Raw genomic sequence first — 24,945 nt, forward strand, 5'->3', positions numbered from 1 at the left:
GATCAAGTATGATGCCAAGCTCCATTTTGAGGTTTCCACCCTAAAAGGATAGACCCTGTACTCACAAGATACACCTTTCCTACCGTGGATCTGCCTTTTAAAGTTTATTTGCGCTTCCAACATGCCCACCAGGGGAATAGGATCTTTAGTGTAACCATGTGGTGTAATATCTGGTTTATTTATCACCATGCCCTGATCTCCCAGAGTTTTCTTGTAATCCTCCACATTTAGCAATGTAAAAGGAGAACAGGAGTCTGCAAACATTTCAATAGTTTTGTTGTTGAGTAGAATATTGCATTTTGGGTACTCCGCAACAAAACTACCACATGAGCTTTTCACTTGAAAAACAAATTTGAGTTGATCATCGCTACCAGCATAAACTGCTTTAACTTGGCTGCTGTCTCAATCCCTGCACACTTTGGCTAAATGGCCTCTTCTATTGCACTTTTTGCAGTGGGCATTGCGTGCTGTACAAAAAGGACTGTTGGCTAAATGGTTATTGCTGCCTCATCTGTAGCATTTGAAGCCAGAGTGTTCCTTTATAGGTTTGTTGTGGAGTTCCCCCTTTACTTCTGACTTTCAGTACACTATTGGTAGGCACATCTACCTGTACTGCGGCCACTGCTTCCTCTGATACTTTTATCTCTTCCATGCATTGGGCAGTATGCTCAACCGATTGGGCTATAGAGATAGCTTCCTCCAATGTAGGATTTTCTGACAATAACTTTCCTTGAATCCTACTGTTGCTCATGCATCTTACTAACTGATCTCGTATGAGAGAGTCATTGAGTTCCCCAAAGTCACACTGTTGGGTTAGGCCTCTTAACGCCGCAATATAGTTTTTAACAGATTCACTCTTGCCTTGAACTCGGTTGAAGAATTTGTGCCGTTCTAAGACAACATTTATTTTATCTCCAAAGTGGCTTCCTAACTTTAACAGAGTGATTTCATATGCATTAAGATCAGCTTCCTCTTCTAGTTCCGGTTCAGGCAGGGTCTCGTACACTTTGCGACCATGAACACCCAGATTATGTAGGAGAATGTGCTACTCGCACAACGCAGAGAACCACCATTTCCCCCCCTCCTTCCCCCCCCCCCCCCATGGCAATTAAATAAGACTCAAATAATTTAGTCCATTCCTTCCAGGGGATATCAGGTTCCCCACATTCGTTTAAAAATGAAGGAGGTTGACAAATCCCTGGCGTGCCCATGCTTGGTTTGAAGAAGAAAGGGTGAAGTAAGACAACCCCAAAGAAAACCAGGTAAAGTAGATGGCCCAGAGAGAGGGGAAGTTGAGCAGACAATAGAGTCTGATGAGTGGGAGAATGGACCCAGGAGAAGGCAAGGATAAAGAGAATTCCCCCCCCCCCCCCACGTCCTTATGCCGTCAATCTAGGAGTCTTGAACCACAAGGGAAGGGAATGAAAGTTTAGTAGATTCCCACAATGGCAGTACCAAGGTAAGCAGGGGTGCCGGGAGATTGTTAAATGAAGGTATTATATGGTTAACTGTAGGAATGGACAGATTAGGAATGCACCGAAGAATAGTCACCAAGCTGAATAATAACGCTAATGCAAGGCGTCTCGCCGTGGGGATGCAGGGGGGGAAAAACGTTAGAAAAGTCAAAGTACTTCCCAGGGAGCAGCGTAGGCAAAAAGCGCTTATCCACCAAACAGCGCTGAGAGGGGAAGAAAGATAATTATTGCACCTCACCGTGTTACTTGAGAAGAAGGACGACGCTGCCCACAACACCTGCTCATTAAAAGGGCACGTGAGCTGTCAGCACAGCAATGCCGACGATGAGGAGATCCTGGGGAGGTTCCACCAGCGGTAGGCATGTAGGAGATGCCCAGGATGCACGTCCGGGGAAAGCAGAGGCGCCGGAAGAAACTGCAGTAGAGAGGCAGAAGCCGCTGGTGTAGCCGTGCCGATGATAGGACCTCAGAGAAAGTCAACGCAGGAAAGGGCCCGCCTTGAGCTACGAAGGTGGTGGAGCAAGCTGCAGGACTGTGGGGAGACTCTGCAATGGAAACACCCTCCGATGACCCCGAAGAAGGAAGACGCTCACCCGGACAGCCAACGCGGAGGTGGTCTCGAACTGCCCACGCTCCGATGACACTGCGCTGTAGACTTTAGAGCCCCCCAAGAGAACTCCGGTCCAGAACAGAACTGCAAAGCCGCATGGAGTTGCGGGGATATTCTGCCAGCGGAGGCACGCTCCAAAGTTCCCAATTAAGGCGGAAGTTCACCCGGGCAGCTGGCAAGCTACAGTTATCACCAGGGAGAGCTGCGGGGTCAGTAGGTCCCTCCCGTGAGCTGGAAGACAATGGCGCACTGGAAAAGGAGAACTGAGGTGAAAGACGTTCCCTCACATCCGAGGAGATACCACAAACAATTGGGCTGCCATGAACATTCCAGTGAGAAAACTTATCCGAGCCAAGAAGAACGTAGTTTCTCACGTAGACGTGGAGAAAGGTTGACAAGCAACTTCAATCGCACTGCATCGATGTTCAAATTCATTCAAGTTCGAGGCTCGGCTACTTAATAGTATGAGAGCATATTAAAGGGGGAGATGACCTGTTCTGCTCCCCTCACAGGATCGTCGCCAGTGTGGTTAGTAAATCCAGTTAAGACACGGAACAGGAGACAGGGTGAGAAGTGTGTTTATTCAGGTCATCCGCTCTCGCTGTCGAAGCACACCGTTCCCAACATTCTAAGGTAAGCTCCCGGGCATACTAACCATGGGAAGAGGGGAGGGGTGGACAGGAGGTACCAAGAGGAGAGGCAGAAGAATAATTGCAACAATATTTTTTTCTAAGTTGAATTAAATGGGACACAATTCTGTAAGTACTGAGGTATCCAATCAAAAATGTCAAGAAATTGGGGGCGTGGCCGGACCGCGGACCAAGATGGCCACGTAGTCTCGGAGCTCTGCCGAACTCCCCAGAGACGATGACTATCCCGGAGCCCACAAATTGCTATGCGGCAGGGCATGGTGGCGACCGCATTCTCCGGGCCGGCCTGAATGCAGCGGTGTCCCTTTTATGATGATTGGAGGCTAGGGGCCGCTTCCCCTGGAATGTGCGTGTAGGGGCCTACCCTCCAGGACTGAGCCGTGACCTCGAATGTGGCCGCTTCGCCGTGCAACTGGCACCGCCCCTCTGTGCCGGCAGACCCGCCCAGCAGAATGCGGCTCTCGCGCTGTATGGGGCCCCCCAGAGGCTGTGAACTTCTACTGATGCTCCAATTTCACGCGGGCACCCCGAATGGCAGTGGGTAAGCCCGCGTTTGATTTTTGCAAGGCCAGCGGTGCACTGAAACCCTCATTAGAGCCGCGGTGGCAGCCGATGACCCATTTGATTAGCGCTTCGCTCTCCAGTGGTCTTGGGCTGTTCACCCACGTCTTGGCACACCACAGCACCCTCCAGTGAGCGCATTGCGGGCGAAACAATTCAGAGGCACTGGCTGAGACCGTGCCTGCGGTAGACCTAGCTGCGCTTCTGGAGGAGTGTTAGTTTGGACTGGCCTCTTCCCCACACGCTACCCTGACAGCGGCGGCTCTTGTTGAAACAATGGGTGTGCCCTGGAAAACCTAGTGCACGCCGGGGCCTCATGGAGGGGCCACGTTTGGGAGCAGCGGGGGTGCATCGGGGAGCCTGCCTTACTTCTTTTTCTTCTTCACCCTCCCAGTCGGCAACCAAATTAGTCAAGTGCGAGCCGTCCAGATCACTTTGCGCCACACTGCTGTGATGCTCCCTCCGGCGGCCCCACTCCAAAGCCATGGGCAAAGGGGATCTAAAGCAATGGAAACTCACCTTTGAAAAGACAGGTGGGGGTGCGGACTCAACACACGCTACGATGGCTAAAGGTGTTGAACAGGCGGTTCCCCTGCCTCTGGCTGCTGTACCGGGAAGTGAGACACTCCTGGCAGAATGCAAGGCGGGCTTTGGTGCACTGGACTCCCGCTTCGACACCCTAGACAAACGCATTGACAAAATGGGGGCACGATTGGACCAGCATGATAAACAACTGGATACGGTAGAGGGCAGGGTCTCTGACCTAGACGATGGCGTGGCTCAAGCGACCAAACTGTTGGTGTGGCTGGAAAGTCTCCTAAAGAATGTTGCCATGAAGAATGAAGACCTTCAAGCCAGAGGAAGACGCAGCAACGACCGCATCATGTGCGTGCCAGAGTCCACGAACACGGATCGGTTGGATGCATTCGTCGAGGGCCTTCTAGCTGACTTGTTTGGTCGGTAGTCCTTCTCTGCCACCTTTGTTGTTGAAAGGGCGCACAGAACCCTCGGTCCACGGCCCAACCCTGGATATCCACCTCGCCCAATCTTGGCACGGCTCCTACATTTTAGAGACGGCGACACTGCGCTGCGACTGGCACGAGAGCGTGGATCACTGAACTGGCAGGGCTCTTCCATTATTTTTTGTTTTGTATCCGGAATTCACGGGGGTGGTTCAGGAGGCCCGTCGAAAGTTTGCAACGGTTAAAGCCACGTTACGAAAGGCCGGCCTCAAATACAGAATGCTATATCCAGCGCGTCTGAAAGTTGACGTCGATGGCAGGTCCAAATTTTTGACACTCAAGCTGAGGCCCAAGAATTTATTCGACTCCGCTCCAACTTTGGCCCGCCGAGGAAATTGCACACGCCGGAGCGATAGCCACAGATGCCAAACTCTGGCTCCAGTATGGAACTGTTTTCAGCGAGCTGAACGACTTCGACGGAGTGAGGTTGATAAGTATCAAAGTGTATTTGGCTTTGTTTTTCCTTCCAGGTTTTCCTATTCACGATGGTTCGTGATTGTGGATTCTGAACTCTGGCCTACTGTACTCTATTTATGATGCATGTTTTAAGGTTTCCGGGGACAAGGCAAAGCGTTGCCTCTCCCCCTGTGCGATTGCACACTTTATGTGGTGTTTTCATTAGGTAGAATTGAGGTTTGCTTGATTCCATTATGGAATTGTGGGTTTTCCCCTTATTTTCGATGGAGGGGATGGGTGGGTGGGGGGGAGAGTTCTATTTGACTCAATGGTCTCACTTGTTCCTGTCTAGACTGTTCTGTTATGATGTTCCGCGTGCACTTAACACATTTATGCCCTTTATAGCTATGTCTACTTGTTATGATGGCGGGTAGGCTTTCTACCATTTCTGATGTCAATTCTGTTACATGGAATGTGTGGGGTTTGAACAACACTGGGAAAGGTAAACATGTATTGAATTATTTGCAGCACCATAAAGCGGCTGTGGTTTTTCTGCAGGAAACTCATTTGTCCCCCTCCTCTCCTACATCATTTGCTGTGGTTGGGGTGCGAACTGCTACTTTGCGAACTATAGCACATACTCCAGGAGAACTGCTATACTTATACACAAACGTCTACCCTTCCAATTGTATAAAGTGATCACTGATCGAGCGGGTCGATACACATTGGTTACGGGGAGGTTGATAGGGTACAACCTTGCTTAAATGTGCATTTATGCGCCAAACGTTGATGATCCTGATTTCTTTCACTCTCTGCATGCCTTATTGCTCACCTTTTGGTGCTGATTAGGGGGAGTTTTTAACCTACTTCTACAATCCGCCTTAGACAGTACAGCGGCTGCCGTGAAACTCCGAGCCAACAGCGTACTTAGGGGCATCTGTGACTCCCTTGGTCTTGTCGACATATGGGTCATGCCCTGCCCTGACGACTCTGCTTACACGCATTACTCAGCCCCCCATGACACTTGGACTCGGCTGGACTTTGGGTTGTCTCCCGTTCCATGTTTCCTTGGTTTCACAATATGACGCATCTGCTTAGAACGTATTCTGACCACTCACCAATTTGCATGCATATCCGGATCCCCAGGCCAGAGGGAGTTGAGCGATAGTGGAGGTTCCCCAGGGCAAGCCGTAAACGATGCGGTCTTCTCGGCTGAAATCCGATAGTCCATAATGACTTACTTTGATCTCAAAGTGGGCTCAGTCAGCACATGGGCGACTGTTTGGGAGACATTTAAAGCGTACATAAGGGGGGAATGTATTGCAAAGCACTATGGGGTTTTGAAGTCATTGAGGGGCACACTGGCTCGCTTAGAGGACCGGCTGAAAGCATTAGACGCGGACCTACTTGTACACGCAGACCCGATAAAGCAGGCCACTCGCCTGATGTTACTGGCAGAATTCCGGGAGACGGCGGAGAGCGAAAAACTTCCTGGGAAAATATGGAACTGCTAGGAAATATGGTGAGGGGGACAGGCCGGGTCTACGCTTGCTCAGTTGTTGCGCCCTAGTGTGGGGAAGACTTACATTGCAACCATTCGTTTGGAGGACGGACAGCTTCACACAGACGCAGCAGAGATCAGGGATGAGTTTTGTCGATATTACACTGCTTTATACACTACGTGCGCGCATCAGGACGGGGGCGACTGCAGAGCCTATTTAGATGAGTTTGCTATGGTATGGCTCGAGGATTATATGCAAAAGTTCTTAGCGGAGCCATTCTCTAACAAGGAAATTATCAGCGCCATTGATGCCTTAAATGGCACTACAGCGCCTGGAGTAGATGGCTTCACTGGCGGTTTTTATAAACATTCTAAAGATATACTGGCACCTTATCTTCTCGAGGTATATAACGATGCACTGGAAAATAAATCATTGCCCCAAACACTGCGCGAATCCGTAATTGTTTTACTACCTAACCTGGCAAAGATCCATTGAGCTATGGTTCTCATAGGACGCAATCGCTTCTAAATTTGGACTACAAAATCCTGGCAAAATGATTGCGTTGAGACTTGCGTTACTCTTGGATCGCATCATATCGCCAGTGCAGTCTCTGGTTTCGTTCCCCATTGGTCCACCGCGCTGAATTTGCATATATTGTTTACAGTACTACATAGACTCACTCCAGAGCCCCTGGCTGCGGCGGTCCTGTTGGACTCCGAAAAGGCGTTTGACTCCCTGGAATGGCCTTTTATATGGGCCGTAATGAGGAAACTAGGCATTCCCAAGGGTTTCATAGACCTTACGGCATTGCTGTATGCCTCTCCCACCGCCAGACTCCGCATGAATGGTACTTTATCTGCCCCTTTTACTCACACTTCGCACCAGGCAAGGATGCCCGTTGTCTCCTTTACTTTTTATATTGGCATTAGACCCCTTAGTCCGCTACTTTCAGGAGAAGCTTCTCCACAGAGGTATACAGTTCAAAACGGCCCCCTCCCCCCGTCACTCAATGCTGATGACATTGGTTTGGGGGCAGTGGACATACAAAACAATCTAGATCCACTGATTCGAGAGATTCTTCGTTTTGGTGGACACTCTGGACTGGGTGTTAACTGGAGTAAGTCCGTCCTGTTCCTTTTGACCACTGGCACCATTGAATGGTAATGTGAATTCCCGCTGACATGGTGTCACGACTCGGCCAGGTATTTAGGTATACAAATAGGTAGAGAAACGTATCAGATGCTACGGCTAAATTACTGTTCAGCTATACATAACCTTGAGACGCAGATAGAACGCTGGTTAAAACTTCCACACACTATGTCCGGCAGAATTGCACTCATGAAGATGGTAGTTCTCCCGAGTTTTTATACAGGTTTCACAATATTCCCAGACCGCGTCTTCAAGACCCTCCAATCACACCTCGTCCGGCTCGCTTGGGGGGGGGGGGGGGGGGGGTAGCAACCCAGGATCTGCTGGGACACCATGACTCTGCCATACGAAAGGGGGGGGACTGGGGGCCCCGTACTTCAGATTGTATTATCTGGTTGCGCTGGCCAGCTTTGCCGCCTCTTGGTACCATCCAGATTCGCGCATTCTCTGTAGGAGACCTGAGTCTGATTTGGCACTTCCGAATTTGCTTTCCGCCCTTCTGCCCCAGGGCTTTCCTCGTGACCCTAGGGATATCCAGACTGTATCCAACACGAGCTGGGCGTGGCGCAAACTCTCGGGGATCACAGGACATGGCTCCCTGTATTTCTCTGACATCCCTATAGCACACAACCCATGGCTCCCTATCACAGAAGAGAACCTGTTTCTGTGAGTACTCCAATCCCATTTTATGGTAAGGTTTGGCGACTTGTTTCCGGATGGGCATGCCTTTGACAATGCTGGTAGAGACCGGGTGTATAGCTTGACCTTTATGGACCAGTTCATTTTTACTAGGGTACGCAGGACTATACGTTCCAAAATATCTGAATACCTGCTTGAGCCGCAGTCCTTTGGACCGCTGTCTCTCGTCATTACAAACCCTGATGTGACCCAATTGATCTCGAAATTATGAGGCTTGTATAAATCTGATCCCCGTGCCATGACACTAAGATCTGGGCAGCCTGGGAGACTGACTTAGGGCATCCTATCCTTGACGACCAATGGGCCTACTGCGGTGCACAAACCAGAGGTATCTCCCTCAACAGCAGACATAAGTTGATACACTTCAAATACTTATGGAGGGCATACATGACCCCTGCTAAACTTCACACGATTGACCCTGCCAGGCCGCATAACTGTAGGAAATGCAACAGCCTCTACGCCGACGTCCCCCATTTAACATGGTCCTGCTCCAAGATTGCAGAGTTTTGGGTAGCTGTCTTTGAAACGATATCGCAAATGACACAGCTGGAAATAGTCCCCTCCCCCCCGGAGGCTGCGCTTTTAGGATATGTCCATAACATGCCCTAGAAATTACTGAAATTCATTGCCCTCACGCTTCTTTTGGCTAAATGAGAGATAGTGCTTCGATGGGGCAACAAATTAACTCCTACAAAGAGTGCATGGCTTGCCAGTCTTACTTTTTGCAACACGAATTGTGAATTATATGCCACATTGCCTCCACCCAAGGCCCGACCAAAAGATATCTGGATCCCGCTCAAGACATATTTGCAGAGCTTGGTCCCTGGTACCCCTACCCAAACGCCTGATGATATAGTCCCGACCGGCGTCTGTTGCACAGCCTGCACGGGGGTCAGTATTATTTTCACGATATCCTGTAAATCGGATGGTGGGAGATTGTTTGTTATGGGATGATGTCAAGAGATAATTTCACTTGTGTTGGTCATATATTGTAACCTTGCGGATTTCCCTTTTTATTTTTTTGTGTGTCACAGTTTATAATAGCACTGTGTGCGTGGGACTGTTAATATATTTCATCAGGAACAACTGCTAAGATACCATTTACTGTATATGTTGGAATAATGATAAATTAAAGTTAAAAAAAAAAAGTTTATGTAAAGAAAATTGGATACATCTTGGAATGTGCCCATGTATCTGGTTAGAAGGTCTCTACTGACTTCCATCTATTCACTTAAAGATAAAGAATATTGTATATAAATGACCCGTCCAGCCTACAACGGATACTGACGTGTCCATATCCGGAGACTATGCACAAGCCACTGCTGTATGTCTGAAGTCTGTGGCTCAAGGCCAGGCCCTTGGCAGTTGCTGCTTAGTTGATACGAAGGGCAAAACATTTGCTGCTTGACACACAATGGCAGACTTAGACTAGAAGATTAACTTTCTAATGGAGAGAGAAATATTCTCTCTTATATCATATACGAATAATTAGAATATGCTAATTCGCTCGTTTGTTTCAAGTTTTGTGTTATATTTAAAAGACCTTGCAAAATTGTTGCGAGTTCTTTCCAGGTTCGAAGTGAAAATATTTTGTCCTCTCAAAATTTCTTTTCCAAACTAGATTGATTATACTCTTACAATTGTGCTATACTGTGTCGTTTATAGTTAAAGTAGCAGCATTGATTTTTGTAAAGATCCCACTTGCAGTACTGAATGCTACGGAGTCCCTCATTCTGTCAGAAAGTATCCACAGGGGAGGACACTACTATGGCAAACTCTTAGTGGTCTGTTCACGAATCTGAGAATACCTGTCTTACTGGGTGTGACAATATACCGTTATCAAAGCATATGCATATCTTCTGCCTTTTCCCTCTTGCTCAGAGCAGGTGGGCGATGTCAGCATTAAAGGCCTCAAAAATAGCAATTGCGTGTAAATAAGCTAATCATTGCACATTCCGGGCCTTCAACTTGTAATGCCCGGATTCAGGAGAAGTACAGCTCAGAATTGTTCATTCTGGCTTCACTATTTTAGCCATATATGCAGCTAACTCATAATAACACGAGTCAGGAGTTTTCATTAATTATGTTGCCACTTGAGATCCGACTGATTTTAATAATCAGGACACATCTAAACCTCTCTACTTGTTAGATACTGTTAGCATAAAACCTGCTGTATTTTCCAGATAGTCCTTGTCGAAGCAGAACAGGTGGTGGTGGTTCCCTACTTGCTTGCTGACTACCCTGTACAGCATAGTTATTTCTTAAATGTGAGTGGGTGTTGGGTGATTGGAGACCCAGGATATATGGCACTTTCATTTCATCCATTAATAAGAAATGGGTAAACCTATGCCTAAAATATCCGTGTGATACTGACAATTCGACTGAAGTTGAAAGTGATTTGGTAGGATGTGTATATATTGTACTGCTGACTGAAGTTATGAGATTGAAATAATACCTGTAATATTTATGCAGAACAATTTTACAGAAGTACTGATTTACATGAAAAAATGCTAAATACTGATCTTTGCTGACCAATAATGAGAAGGATTATTAATTTTGTATCTGGTATTTTCTCAATTTACGAGCTTACTTCATGGGAAGATGTGAATTGTCTTTATAACTAATAGTGGAGAATACAAGGGAAACCTCTGTAAATTGAAATTTCCTCTCCTTTCTACAGTAAGGAAATGACATTTTGCAAGGTCAAAGTTTAGCTTTTTTTTTTTTTTCACCTAGACGGTCTAACCTTTGTTAATCCGGTAAGGTTAATTGTAGTGTAGGTAAGGTTAATTGTAGTGTAGGTATCTCGATGTCCTTGAATCTGTCATCTAGACATAATTTCACATGTGATGTTCTAAGTAAATGTGTATTCCCAATAAGGTCTTTAGGAAAATGATTGTTATACTTTCAAAGAAAAACATTTTCATTGGCTGATTTTGTGTGGGGGGAAAAAATGTGGTTTCAATGTGGTATACCGATCAGACTTGTGTTTTTTTTAGGTCCAAGAACAGTTTGGCCAGATGAGGTTATGGGCCCATTCGGTCCTCAAGATCAGAGATTTCAGCTTCCTGGTAATGTTGGTTTTGACTCGCATGTGAATGGCACTGCCTCGCAGAAAAAGAGACAAGGTCATAAATGTTTGCCTGACATTTTAACGGAGCCTGCAGCAAGTGAACGCCATGAATTTATAATGGCACAGTATGTAAACGAGTTTCAGGTAAGAGAGCCCCTTTTGAGAGATTCTTTTCAATGATGATGTTATGCAGTGTCCAACCACCAGAGTTTTTCCTGCCACTTTACTCTTCAGTTTCATGAGAAATTATGAAAGTTGTCTCCCTTTTGCAAACTCACAATGAACTTGAGACAAGACATGCTCTAGAGCAGAGGTCTTCAAACCTTTTTGCTGTGAGCCCCCCATAAACAAAATCTTTTTAAGTCGGGGACTCCCTCCAAAACTTTTATGGCAGTACTTGGGAGAGTGGAAGAGTTCAGGCTGAATACAGGGAGCAGGCTAATGATTTCAGGGGTACTTTTTCTGTAGCTCACAATCCACAGTAAATATGAGACTTCTAAACGAGCAAATATATCAAGCAAAAGCACTACTACCTAGACTTTGGGTGTCGTGAGCCACTCACACTCCTGGAACCCTATGCAACTGCACCTGTTGTGCTAATGATAACAGCGGCCCTGAGTAGACTGTGTGTCCTGTGCCTCTTTCATCCCTTTCCCACCATGACTGGCCATCACTCCAATCTTGAAACAGATTCTCTGTCTCTTTCAGAATTAAATAATCTTACAGATGTTACCCACCACTTTGCAGCAAGGGTGCCCTCAGTCCTAATGCTAACAAGGAAAATGAGCCTCCAATCCTCTTTTATATAAAGGCAGTCATCATTGTTATGTGGTGGGCCTCTCCAACTCTTGGCCCTGGTGCCATTGCATCCGCTTCAGTAATGAGAGCAACTACCTGACGCAGAGGGCAGTCTACTCTACTCATTGTTGAAAACATTGGCCTCCATCTAGCCCCATTTTCCGCTCTGCCATCTCTTTGAGTCCTAAGCTAGGAGGTCTTCCCCCCGCCCCCCCCCCGCTTCAATTTTCCCCTCTCTTGGGCCTTTGGTCCAAGGAACAAAGCAACACTGGCACAACAGTGGTGCATTGGGTGCTAACGTAAACAAGGAAGGATATTAAAGCCATTCTAAATGGGGTTTAGAAGGTGCCTCACACCCCTGGGCCACAGTGACATTGCATCTGCTGCACAAATGATACCTACTTCTCTACTCATTCGACTGGTAATCACTCCAAGGACTGAGTCCTAAAGCCAGCTTTCTTCCTCCTTGCATAAAAAAGGTGTAAACTCCTATCTTGCCCCCTGTTGCTTTGGACCTCTTCCCTTCACAGCAAGGATGATTTGGGCCATAATGCCAACAGCGAAGTAGCGTTTACACCAGTATCTTTGCTAGTAACACAGACAGAATTTGGGTGCAGTGGCCTCTTGTAGCATTGCCCCAGTGTCACTGCACTTGTCGCACTGATGTCAGTGATGGCCATTTAAAAATAAATATATTCCTTCCTCAGGGATCCATCTCCATGAGGAAGCTCTGTTTGTCCATCTGTAAATGAAATAGTTACCCCCCCACATAGCACCCTCTCCTCTGGGCCATCTCTTTGATACTTTCCATGGCCAGGGAACTAAAGAACAAACAGGCTTTCTCAACCGGGCACATGCTATTTGAAAGAAAGGTAAATCTGTGCAATTGGTTAATCACCAAATGTAAAGGCTGCTTCGAACCGAGTACAGGTTTTATTTATGGAGGCACTAGAAGCTCAATTGTAACAAAAATGTATTTTTTGAGAGTTTATCTAAGGGTGTTAAGCTTTGGCAAGCATCCTCTTAATGGGCTTATAAAAGTGTTCGCACTAGGTACAGTGTATTACCTATCGCTAAAAGATTCTTTGAAAGTACTTGTTTTATCTTAAAAGCGAAATAATTTTGAGCAGCCTACCTTATACTTATGGAATATGCAATTTTGCGGCTGGATTATCCTCTACATATTTATGGATTTGCTGCATAATCCACGATCTGATGTATAATACGAGCTAGAAACAACATTTTTGTTTGAAATCACATCAAGCCTCAAATTTTGCCTTTTTTTTTAATGAATAATTTAGTCAGCCATGCTGCATAATTTAGTCCTACCGTACCGCTTAATTCAAGTGGCCATGCTGATAGTGTGTGCAGTACTAGTTTTAAATAATGACTTGCATAGTTACAGTGCTTTGTGTTACAGGCTAGGACTTCATAGTGTTATAAATGCACAAGCCACTATTGCGCACAGCACCAACCAGGATGCAATTATGTTGGTCATACAATTCGGCATCTGCAGTGATCACATTAACCAATTGAGGTTTCACAACATAAAAGAAAGTGTTCCCAATGATTAGTTTAATTTGCATTTATTTTTCATTTACAGTATGTGCATTATTTTATATGCAGATGGCTAAAGGTGAATACAAATATTTACAGGTCATTTTGTTATTTTTAGCCACTTAGCAATGTTTTTGACCCTGCTATCAGGGCGCCAAGAATCCCTATACATTTTTGTGCACTTCAACTACCGGATTTCAATTAATACAACCTTGAAACACTGAAAAAGAAAGTCGAGTTTCCAGGCCATCTTAATTTACAAATGGTTATAAAGACATTTACGGTCCCTGGGAACACAGACACGGATCCCCGGGGGCGCGCCCCACAGTTTGAAGACCTCTGCTCTAGAGTCTCATAAAAGCATGTTAGAGCCCCTTAGTAATAAGCCAGAATGATGTTATAAAATTGGTAAATTTTGCTTACAAGTAGTTCGAGATTGAACCTGCTGTGTTTTTACTCAATCTGTCACATGAGGGCAAGAATCCATTAGCCTATACACGTGCGTCAGCCATGACCTCTCAAAAAAATGATTTTGCAAAAACTTAGTGTTATGACGTTCACACATCTGGAAGTACCTGTTTTACTGGGTGCGAAAATAAACCTCATAAAAGCATATGCATGTTTTCTGACATTTTCCTCCTGCTTAGAGCTGGTGGAACATGTCAGCAGTAAAGGCCCCAACATAGCAACCACATGGTAAAAAAGCCAGTAATTCCACATTCCAGAGCTTCAACTCGTGTTTGTTTCCAAGAATGTCTAGATTGAACCACCTGCTGTGTTTTCACTCAATGTATCACGAGAGGACCGCAATCCATTAGTCTAGGTTAATGTGTATTTCAGAACCATGTCATCTAAAATACTATGATTTTGAAACACCACTGTGTAATATAATTCCATTTATTGAAATTTAGATCAGTACAGTACCGGTAATGGCAAAGGTTGACATAGTTGCTATTCAGGTATAAAATTAACCTGGCTAATTCAAAACAAGCGTTGCCCTTTTCGTATATTTGTGCAACTTTGAGTTTCATAAATGAGCGTTTCAGCAAGGCTACTTTTAACTTCTTTTACTCTCCTGATTTCTATATATATTCACTTGTGTCTGTATTAAATGTTTCCGACCCTCCCTTTTCTAATACTTCCTTATATGTATTTCAGTCATAACTTAAATAACTACAACGTGTCTCTATTCTAGGACAATCCCAAATGAGGTGACAAAAAGTAGCCCCAACTGTTTGATTTTAGGACACTCGTGGTTACTTTTGTAGCCATTTCTATATGGTATTAGTGATGTCCTGTAGAATATTTTAAAGTGTGTCAGTTTAAACCTAGTATTAGGAGCCACGTTTCTAACATGCATGCCATTTCTTCCCCATTCATTACTGTACAAAGAATTTCCAAATCTCACCCATCACACGATTATCACCTTCATTGCCTCCTCCTCTAATCCTCTTTTGAAGAATAGTGTCACAGAATCAAATCAGTGGCCCACGGATTTAATTTAAAAACGGAGTGCAATGTAATTCTTCTTCCTTAAGTCTTCCTGAGGGCACCATGGCCATTTCCCTACCCCATCTGTAGGTGCCAATTTAAGAAGAATGCTCTGATAGTACCCTCCGATGATAGTAAAGACTGCCTATGCCTGTGATCATTTTCCAAGATATGTGAGATTCCAGCCTTGTAATTGCCTTAAGAGCCACTGAGTACAAGGATTAGCGCCTCTCATTGTAATTTCTCACGAAATATCAATCCAGTCAAGATCTTGTATAGCCATACTCAGACTCCTGCTTGTTACCTTTGCATTCATTCCAAACACCTACAAAGCAAATAACCAATACATCTTTTTATTTTGTCTCTGTATTGTTTTATATTTAATGCAGCAGTTTTGTGAAATCGTTTTGTTTTGGCATTCTGAAATAGTTGTGTAACTCATCAAATTAAGGGCCCGATTACGATGTCGGATGGACCCGAGTCTGTCCAACATCGTTTGGGAACTGGGACCGAAGAACCTCCTGTCGTTGGTCCCAACCCAGCAATTAGGATGAGACCAAACACCCTTTGGTCGCATTCCTATTCTTTACATTGGGAGCATGCATTCCAAACGGAATGCATGTTCTCATGGTAAAGAGCTGAGGTGCAGTTCATCCCTGCACACCTCAGGAGGTGCCTGCCACCGGGTGCAAGGATCAACAGGGGGGGCACCATAGGTGCCCCCTAGGCTGCCATCCGGAGGCCTTGAACCCATGGGGGGCCCCCAAAGTCCTATTCCCACAGCCTTTCTGTGCCATAAAGGCTGTCGCAGAAAGGCTGCTGGAGTCTGCCATCGTAATCCCTCGGGCTGAAAGAAACACCTGAGGGATTACTGGAGGCTTTCTGAATGGGAAACGAGCTCTGAGCCCGTTGGAGGCTATTCAGAAATCCGGTTCGGATTCCTTTCCGACCGACCCATCAAAATGGTTGGAAAGGAATCCAAACAGCCGAATACAATGCTGTTGGAACGGCTCCAACCGAGGGCCGGAGCAGTTTCCTACGGCCTCTTTATTGGGCTCTAAATGTTTAAAAATTGATTTTCATTTCTATTCATTGTCATTTTAATCCCTCCCTATCATATTTATATTTATTATTTAGTAAATTGTATTAAAATATTAGTTTAATTTTTAATTTTCTTATTTAAAGTTAAGCCCTTCGTAAACGGAGAGGAGAGCACCACATAGAAATAATAGTGAAACGTAGGTCTCCACATAAGTTTATGAATAGCATTTTGTAGTATATGAGTAGGACTATTGCAGTACTAAAAATGTTCTACAAAGTGCAGTTTGTGAATAGAATAGGCACCTCTGTTCTGTCTTTTGGAGAATGAAGATTAGTGAAATATAGCTGATCTTTGCGAGCCATATCTTGAAGTGCCTGTAGTCAAAATTTCTATTTCTTTTCCTTTAGGGTAGTGATGTCCCTGTCAGAGAGCAGCGGATTAACAGTGTTGCAGCTTACTTTGAGAATGCAAAAGTAGAATGTGCAATACAATCATGCCCGGAACTCTTACGAAAAGGTACCTTTTTAATTGTGCACAAGCCATCCACATCTAATTTGTTGATTTCATTTAATGCTTAAAAATAAGTTTTGCTTGGCACTCTCAAGTTGTTTTGCGGGTGAGGGGTGGATTGACCCATATTAATGAAAGAGCATTAGGTGTGTAATTCGGAACTTGAGAATAACTTTCAGAAGTCTTAAATGAGTTGCCCATTCTCACATTTGTGTAAAATAGTGACAAATTGTGCATTTTAAATAACACTGTTCTAATCACTTTTAAGTAAAGTGTGCAAGACCACTCCAAAGGATAGATGAGGGGTTTATCTTCCAGAGTCTTTGTCAAGTGTAGTACCCAATGGTGTAATAGATTTACACACTGCTTTCCAAGGGTTCTAGATTTCCCCCAAGATTGTTTAAAAATATTGATAGTCAGATTGTGCATGTTTGTGGTACGCTGGCAAAACTACAAAGGAATAAAGGGCATTTCATAGGCGCTTGGGGATTACCCCCATGGAACTGCATTTTCAAAAGCCTTGCAACCGTAAACCTGATTGGTTACAAACTTGACTGGGATTAAAAAAAAAAAAAAAAGTCACTGGGGTGTTTTTACCACTAATTATACTGTGATGAGATCTAAAGATAACTTTACAGAGGGTAATTTATTAAATATCATTTTAGAGGCATGATTTGTTTTCTTTCCATTTGATTAGCCAACTACAACAGATATTGGCACTTTCAGCATACCTATGAGCGAATATGGGCAATTTTACAGGAACTGATACAACTAGCTTTCATGTAGATAGAAACTTGTCTGTTCCCACATGCACAGCAAGGGTTATTTCCAGCCTCTAAAAGCCTGTGATTGGTGTATTCATCCCCACAGTAAAACATATAAACCGCATCCATGTGACCTGCAATATGTATGACCCTCACCCAAGTGCTCATCAACTTTGAAATGCGCAACAACAGATATGACCACGCTCTGCTTGTCAATCAGCTTGTATAATGAACTTCCAATTGCTCAGCAACTGGCAGCAGAGGCTCCAGCTGCACACTAGGTATTTGCCAGTCTCCACATGCACAGAGGTATACAATTTTTTACATGAGTAGTGCTTGTTTTCTACTGATCTACTGTTGTGAAAAACTCTGCATTCCCAATAAATCCTGTTGCCCATGTCCATGTGTAGGAAGCCGGCTCTGTATGTGATCTATCAGAAATTTGATATTCCATGTAAGGAGTCCAGGGGGCTTCGTTATGAGTGGGCAGGGGCTTGCTGTGCAATCCCAAAGTGGTCTATTAGAGGGTAGTGTGGTCGAACGTTTTTAAAGTTGAACACAGATGAGTGCAAGACATTTGCAAATACAGACAATGATTAATAAATGGCACACACAACTTAAGAAGGAGAGCCAAACCAATTTATAAAGATAGCAAGTATCTTTATATATGTTTAGGCATCAGAAAAATCGTTCAGGTAAGTACGTTTTTAAATAGTAATTCTTTTCATTTTGTGAGTTCGGCAGTGTTATTCTATGGAAGGAAGAACACGTTCTGCAAACAGAGTACAGCAACTTAAAAGACCAATCTCCAGGAGTTAAGGTGAGTGGTGGGCAAGGTCCAAGGCAGCACCAACAGTACACCACCAGTGGCACGAGGGCAGCTGGGTGCAGGGTGCAAAATTGCATCGGTAGCCCAATGTATTTCAATGGAAATCGGTCACTGAGGAAGGAGGCTGTAGGCTCTAGCCAGTCGGGCTGAACCAGGAGTGTGACTCAAGCCTCACGATAATCTGGTACAGGGGGAGATGGGGGCACCATTGGCCCTCTTTTCCAAGGCCCTGGGCGACGGGTGCAGAGATGTCTTTAGGCATCAGGTTTGTACTTAATGGAGCAGTCGCGGTAGAGAGGGGTCTGCGCGCAGAGGCTGCATATGACGTCTGGGAGTCCAGAAGGGGTGAAACCACGATGGACTACAGCTCTGGAGGACGAGGGGAGCTTGTTTGCACCAGTGGCCCATTTCAACTAAAGTCTGAAGCAAACAATGTAGTGGTGACTTGGGGTGTCTGGTTTCGACGGATCCAGAGGCCTTAGTCTTTTTGGAGTTTTCGCTGAATAGGACCACTGTTCACAGGAGATCTTGAGTCTTTTTAGAAGGCAAGCAGTCTGCCCAAGTTTCTGGAGTCACAGCTGCAAGACTAGTCCACTTTGGCGCAGTTTTCGACTAGGTATGCAGTCAGGCCGACTGGGTTGGTACCAGGTCAGCTGCTTCTTCTCTCCTCTTCTGCTTCTCTTTGGTGTCCTCTCTCTTATTAGGTCATTAGGATCTGCTTCTCTGGTACCCGGGACTCCCCCAAATACTGAAATTCGGGAATGTAGGGGAATGTAGAGTTGTAGCAAATGGGCTGCAGACCCTTGGGGTCACTATGCCCCTTATATAACCACTTCCTTTTGGAAGTTGGCATAACCCTGCCCCATAATTCCTAAATATGCCATCACAAAGATGGCTGCCTATGAAAAATCGTGTTCACCTCACAGTAGTCCACCTTGGGGGTGATACTAGCCTGTAGGTGGCATGCCTACCTGACTAATTTTCCTGCCTGTCCAGGTGCCAAGGGGGGCTCCCTCTCCAAAGAAGTTGCTGCTTTTGGAATGAGAATCTGACTCCCCTCATAGAAGCTCGCCGGCCCAAAGAGGCTGATCAGCAGACCGTCCTGTGGGAGGGGGGGTTTTACTCTGTTCCCAGACAGGCTTTTGTTCTGGGCCTCCTGAGAGCAAAGGCTCTCACCCTAGGTGGTCAGACCAGTGACACAGGCGGCAGGCTGGCAGAGACCAGTCCGCAAACCCACTAGAGGCTGGCAGGTTTTCAGGGGGCACACCTAAGGTGCTCTCTGGGCGTATAGATTGGTAAATCCAACACTGGCATCAGTGTGAGTTTACCAATATGAGATGTCTGATGCCGAACATCCCTATTTTCAGTGAAGCCATCATGTAGCCGGGAAACTCGTTTTCACCAGTTCATGATTTAAGATGGCTTCCCTGGTCACTTGCACTGGTAGTTATAGAACTGACCAGTACAGGGGCATATCTGCTCATGCAAATATGCTCTGACATATATTATTAAGCACACCACCTTAGGGCTGTCGGGCAACTGTAGGGGTGGCTTACAAATATCATATGCAGTGATAGGGGACATGGCACACATGGATGTGTGACATGTCGTGTTTTTCACTTTTGTCAGCATCAAGATACGCAGCCTGCAATGGCAGCCTTGCATGTGCTTGGTGAGGAGACCCTTAGGGTGGCACTATTTGTGGCAGCCCTTATGGACCCGCTTTAGTACCCCTGGCCCTAGGTAACAGGGGTGCCACTTACTAGAGACTTACAAGGGGTGCTAAAGGTTTTGCCAATTGGGGGACCAGTTGTACATTTTCAGGGAAAGAACACTGGTACTGGGGTCCTGGTTAGCAGGAACCCAGTACACTTCAAAGTTGCATCAAATACCAGGAAAAAGGCGGTTCAGGGGGGGGGGCTGAGGGGGGTACTGCAACAACAGCCCTGTTTCCTACACCATGTGCACAGCAAAAACTATTGCCTGCTTCACATGCCCTGCAGTACTCTTGCATTTGTCCATATGGTAGGTAAGAGCTATTTTCCAATTAGGATGCTAAGCAAGTCTTTCTGAGAGTCTTCAAATGCCTAAAGGAGAGTTGTCAGCCTTGACATGCACGGCTAGTTATTTCTAGGATCCACACAGAAAGGAACAATGATTTGACAGTTCCACATGATCTGTAAACAGGTACTCCTGTGCATGTCATACAATTTTATTTGTTCAATTTGATGAAATAATGAGCCTACGCCGAAAAGTGCTGTGTACATTATTTTGTAGTAAGATCCTATATTTAGTTCTTTCACCTCTGGAGTGTTTCCACACCTCTGTGGCGGGAGCTTTTTTTTTCAAACAATCAGTGCTGGGCTGTTTAAACACACATGCTACTTTGCTTGTATGCACCCAGACAAACCACATGTTTTTTCAGCACATTTAGAGCTATGTATTTGTGCCAACCCCACATTAGCATGTAAATGCGGCCTAAACATATTATGGAAAATGTAAAGATTTTAGTTTTTTTAAAAAGATTTCCTCAATACTGTGTTGCATTTTTACAAATGAATAAACATAAATTCTGGATCTCTAACCAAGTATATCTTCTCCTGAATGCTTATAGTCTAGTAATACCAAATATGGAACAACGATTGGGCAAGATGGCAGCCGCAAGTCGGCCGATGAGCTGAGCATTCTCCTCTCTATCCCCCCGCCCCCACCCCCCCCCCCCCCCCCCCCCCCCCCCGAGCCGACCTTGTGAAACTGTGGCCTGTTCTCCCGGGGAAAAATTACAGGACATACCGGAGGTTTTTGAGGCTATGCCCCTCTTGACTGCGGTCTCTTGGATCAGAGCCCGAAGATCCTCGGGCTTCAGCTGGCGGCTCTCCCTGCTACGGCTTGCTATGTCATTTAATTTATTCTTGTTACCTGTGTTTTGATTCTCTTTTGTTCTTAGGAGTAGGAAGTCTGGTAGTGTCGTGAGACAACCAGGACAGGTAATTTGGCAGAATGTAGACGAAATGTCCAGTGAAATGCACAAACAGTTTGGTTTAGGGGCGATCCTATTGTACTTGTGGAGTGTTCTGCTCGAGTAGTTAAGAGGCATTGGTTTATTTGTTCCTCTGCTGTGAGTGGCAGGGTGGCTGGCGCTGGACGCGGATGGGCGCAGACTACTTTGCATTGGGCGCGCCAGCGGCGCGTCCGCACCACTCTGTCTTTGTGTATCCCCATAGCAAGGGCAACTAGTCTGCTAACCTGAGCTCCTCCCAAAATGGCGGTCCCGCATTAGCAGTGCGGTGCCGGGGAGTCGTGAGCTTATTAAATGTGCAAAAACAGCAATTCACTTTAAAAAAAGAGTAAAAGCAATTTTGAAGGCAGCTAAAATTGTGCAGTCTTACTTTACACCTTTTTACATGGCTGTTGTGCTAGCGCCGTCCCGTAACTTTCTCCCGGCTGAGCCTCAGGAGCCAAAGCACAGACACGTTTTGTTACGTCGGAAGTTAAAGCCAAGGAACATTTGCAATCTATTGTCTAGGTTCATCAGGGCCAGGGAAAGGGAGTACATAAGGTATATAAGGGTGTTTGCTTTTTTGTTTTTCTCCCCAGGAAGTGATATACTGTGATTTACTGGTAGCCATTATAATGTGATCATGTGATTACTGGTAGCCTTTACTATGTGATGACCCTTGCTATTTTTTCTTTCTTCCGTTTTTTGTTTTCTTCCTCTCATATTTGTGTTTGATGCAGGGGTACATGTAGGTATGGTATATATGAATAGTCAGGAGATCTAAAGGTATGGGATTCACCCCAGGCTGTATAAAAATACTATCCTATATGTTCCAACCGATTGTATGAAATTAATACTTAGTCGGGCTACTATGTACTCTATCAATATGGGGAGGGCTTGGGAGAACTTGGCTATCCATCACCGGGACCATTGGTCCTAGAGCCTTGTTACAGGAGGGGTGGGGAGGTGGGGTGGGGTGGAGTGGAGTGGAGTCAGTTCACTGGCTACACTTTGGGTAGAGGAGGGGGTTGGTCAGGAACGGGAAGGGGGTCAAATAGAAAATGCAATCCATAGTACATTGAGGATGAGAATATGGATATGGACTTCTGGAGATAAGGTTATAAAATGGGAGAGGCACAGAAGTCTTTGTTGGGGGATAAAAAGAATCCGGGTAACTTACGGGTATGTTCTTTTAATGTTTGTGGGTTAAACAATAATCTGAAACGGAAAAGGGTTGCTGCGGAGTTGCGGGTGATGCAGCCGGACTTGGTAGGTCTCCAAGAGACCCACATTTCATGGGACAATCTGAGGGTTCTCAGCGAGCTGGGGTATATAGTACTAGCCTGTACATGACCGTCCGCCACTAATCACGGAGTAGCTATCTTTGCAAAGAAGGGGTTACAAAGCACCGATAGAATAGCGGTTGATAACGAAGGCCGCTGGGCCATTACTGAATGTGTGAGGGGGGAATTTATTTTTACTGTTTGCTCGGTATATGGGTCAAACCTTGATGAAGCCACAGTGTTCGAAGGTCTTAATTTGGAAATAACACCATGGCCTACCCCTCTGATTCTGTGTGGGGACTTCAACATTCACTTAGATCGGCAAGATTTTTAGAAAGGGTGGGAAAACTACACCGGCAGAAAACCAAGAGTTTTCAAGGTGTTACAGCACTTGGTGGAGGATCATGGCCTGAAAGATGCATGGTCTATATTGCAGATAGCAGACCCGGGCTTTACATTCTTTTCTTATCCCCACAACAAATTGGTTAGACTAGATTATTTCTTTGTGCCATCAGAATACATGTTTACCCAAGAATCACATCAGACCATGGCCCATTAGTGATAGATATCCCATTTAGGTGTAACAGTAATGCCTCCACACAGAGATCCTTCTCGTTTGACCGTAAACGTATAAAAGATTTTAATTTTGTAAACCACATGAGGTATTGGATTCGGCAATTTTTGGAAATTAACCATAAATCGACCTCACAACCATATGTTTGGGATGCCCTAAAAGCAGGGTTTAGGGGGGAGACGCTGAGTTATGGGATACACAAACAGAAACAACTTAGAGCTGAGGTTCAAGATGTTTATGGGAGGCTCAGGTTGGCCGAGGTAGAATTGATGCAGAAGATTGCGATGGGAGGGGATACTGTTCAGTCACAAGCAGAGGTAGCCTGATGCAAAGCCAGAATTAACCTTCATTGGAGCAGAGAAATTGCTATTAAGTTTAACCTGTTTAAGAAAGAGAGAGATGAGTTTGGTGAAGCTACTGGGTGGTGCTTGGCACAAAGGTTAAGGTCTAAAGAGGCGGCACAGAGAATTCAAAGGATGAAGAATGGACAAGGTAATTTAGTAGAAACCCCACAGGAAATACTTGAAATATTTTATTCTTTTTATAAAGCGTTATATACAGAGGATAATCGGGGGGAAGAGTATATGTATACATTCTTTAACGACGTAGTGTGTGTTAAATTGGGACAAACAGAGGCACAGACATTAGATGAACCTATTACGATGGAAGAATTAGAAGTGGCAATAAATAACCTTAATAATGGGGCGGGTCCAGATGAAGCTACCTCTGGAGGTATATAGAACATTTTTTCAGGAATTAAAAGTCGAGTTACTGACTACCCTACAACAAGCACAGAAGGGGCAGTACCCCCATCATGGGAGGAAGCAAATATCATTGTTTTTAGGAAGAACGATAAATCACCAGAGCTCCCAGGGTCGTATCGACCAATTTCTTTACTAAATGCCGACGGGAAGATGTATACTAAAATTCTAGCCACCCGCCTAACAAATGTTATTACCCCACTGGTATCCTTGAGATAACATGGGTTCATACCCACCAGGGGTACTGTAAATCATATCAACAGGGTAATAACATTGCTGGATAAAGCTAATGTACAGGGCACTACCTTAGGCTTAGTTTTATTAGATGCCGAGAAGGCATTGGATCGTGGAGCTTTCTCTGGGGTACATTAAGATCTATGGGGTTTGGCCCTGGCTTTATTCAAGCAATTCAAGCTGGAAATAAGACCCCTAAAGCTCGAATCTGTATTAGCAGGTTAGAGTCAGTACCGGTGTATAGCACGAGGCAGGGTTGCCCGTGCTCTCCACTGTTTGCTTTATATATAAATAAATACATTTTTGACCATGTTAGAAGGCAACTTAAGAATAAAGTCTGTTGAATGCGGATTGGAACAGCTGTGAGTATTAGCATATGCTGATGACGTGGTTGTGGTAACATCGGACCCGGCTGCAGCAATCTCAGAGAACTAATGGCACAGAAATTTGGAGTTGTATCTGGGTATAAGCTTGACGCATCTAAAACACAAATATTATATACTAACCAGACAGGTGTCCAAGACCCCAGAGTGACCGATGAAGTAAGCTACTTGGGTATCAAAATCAGGGTCTGTCTGGATGAATTGGTTAAAATTAATTGGAATTCTTCTCTTACGAGTGTTAAGAAGCATTTGGATAAATTGGAATGTTTACACCTCACAATGGTTGGGAGATGTAATGTCTTAAAAATGGTAATCTTACCTAAAGTGTTATACTTCTTTAGGTCTGTTCCACTAGAACTATCTAAAGGACAGTTACAGCGATTACAATCATGCTGTATGGGATTTTTATGGGCCCAAGGGAAATCACGAAGAGCAATGCGCTGTATGTCATTACCTCAGGAGAAAGGGGGATGGGCGGTACCCGATTTCACATTTTATTACTATGCATGTATTTCGCAAAACATCAGGATAATGCTCACCGGTGAAGACATCACTAACCCCGCAGAATATCCCTCCATATATCA

At 45.1% G+C, this 24,945-nt stretch overlaps 1 protein-coding gene across 3 annotated transcripts in view; it reads left to right on the top strand.

Annotated features, from left to right (window-relative positions):
• Positions 1-24,945, top strand: part of MMADHC (metabolism of cobalamin associated D) — a 71,368-nt gene that overhangs the window by 7,881 nt on the left and 38,542 nt on the right. For all 3 annotated transcript variants that reach the window (XM_085645603.1, XM_085645605.1, XM_085645604.1), the window contains exons 4-5: positions 11,064-11,281; positions 16,433-16,541. In XM_085645603.1, coding sequence (XP_085501729.1) covers positions 11,064-11,281; positions 16,433-16,541 — 327 coding nt within the window. The remainder of the gene's footprint in view (positions 1-11,063; positions 11,282-16,432; positions 16,542-24,945) is intronic.

This window comes from Triturus cristatus, chromosome 3_1 (genome assembly GCF_964204655.1).
Source record: "Triturus cristatus chromosome 3_1, aTriCri1.1, whole genome shotgun sequence".
NCBI classification, from domain to species: Eukaryota; Metazoa; Chordata; class Amphibia; order Caudata; family Salamandridae; genus Triturus; species Triturus cristatus.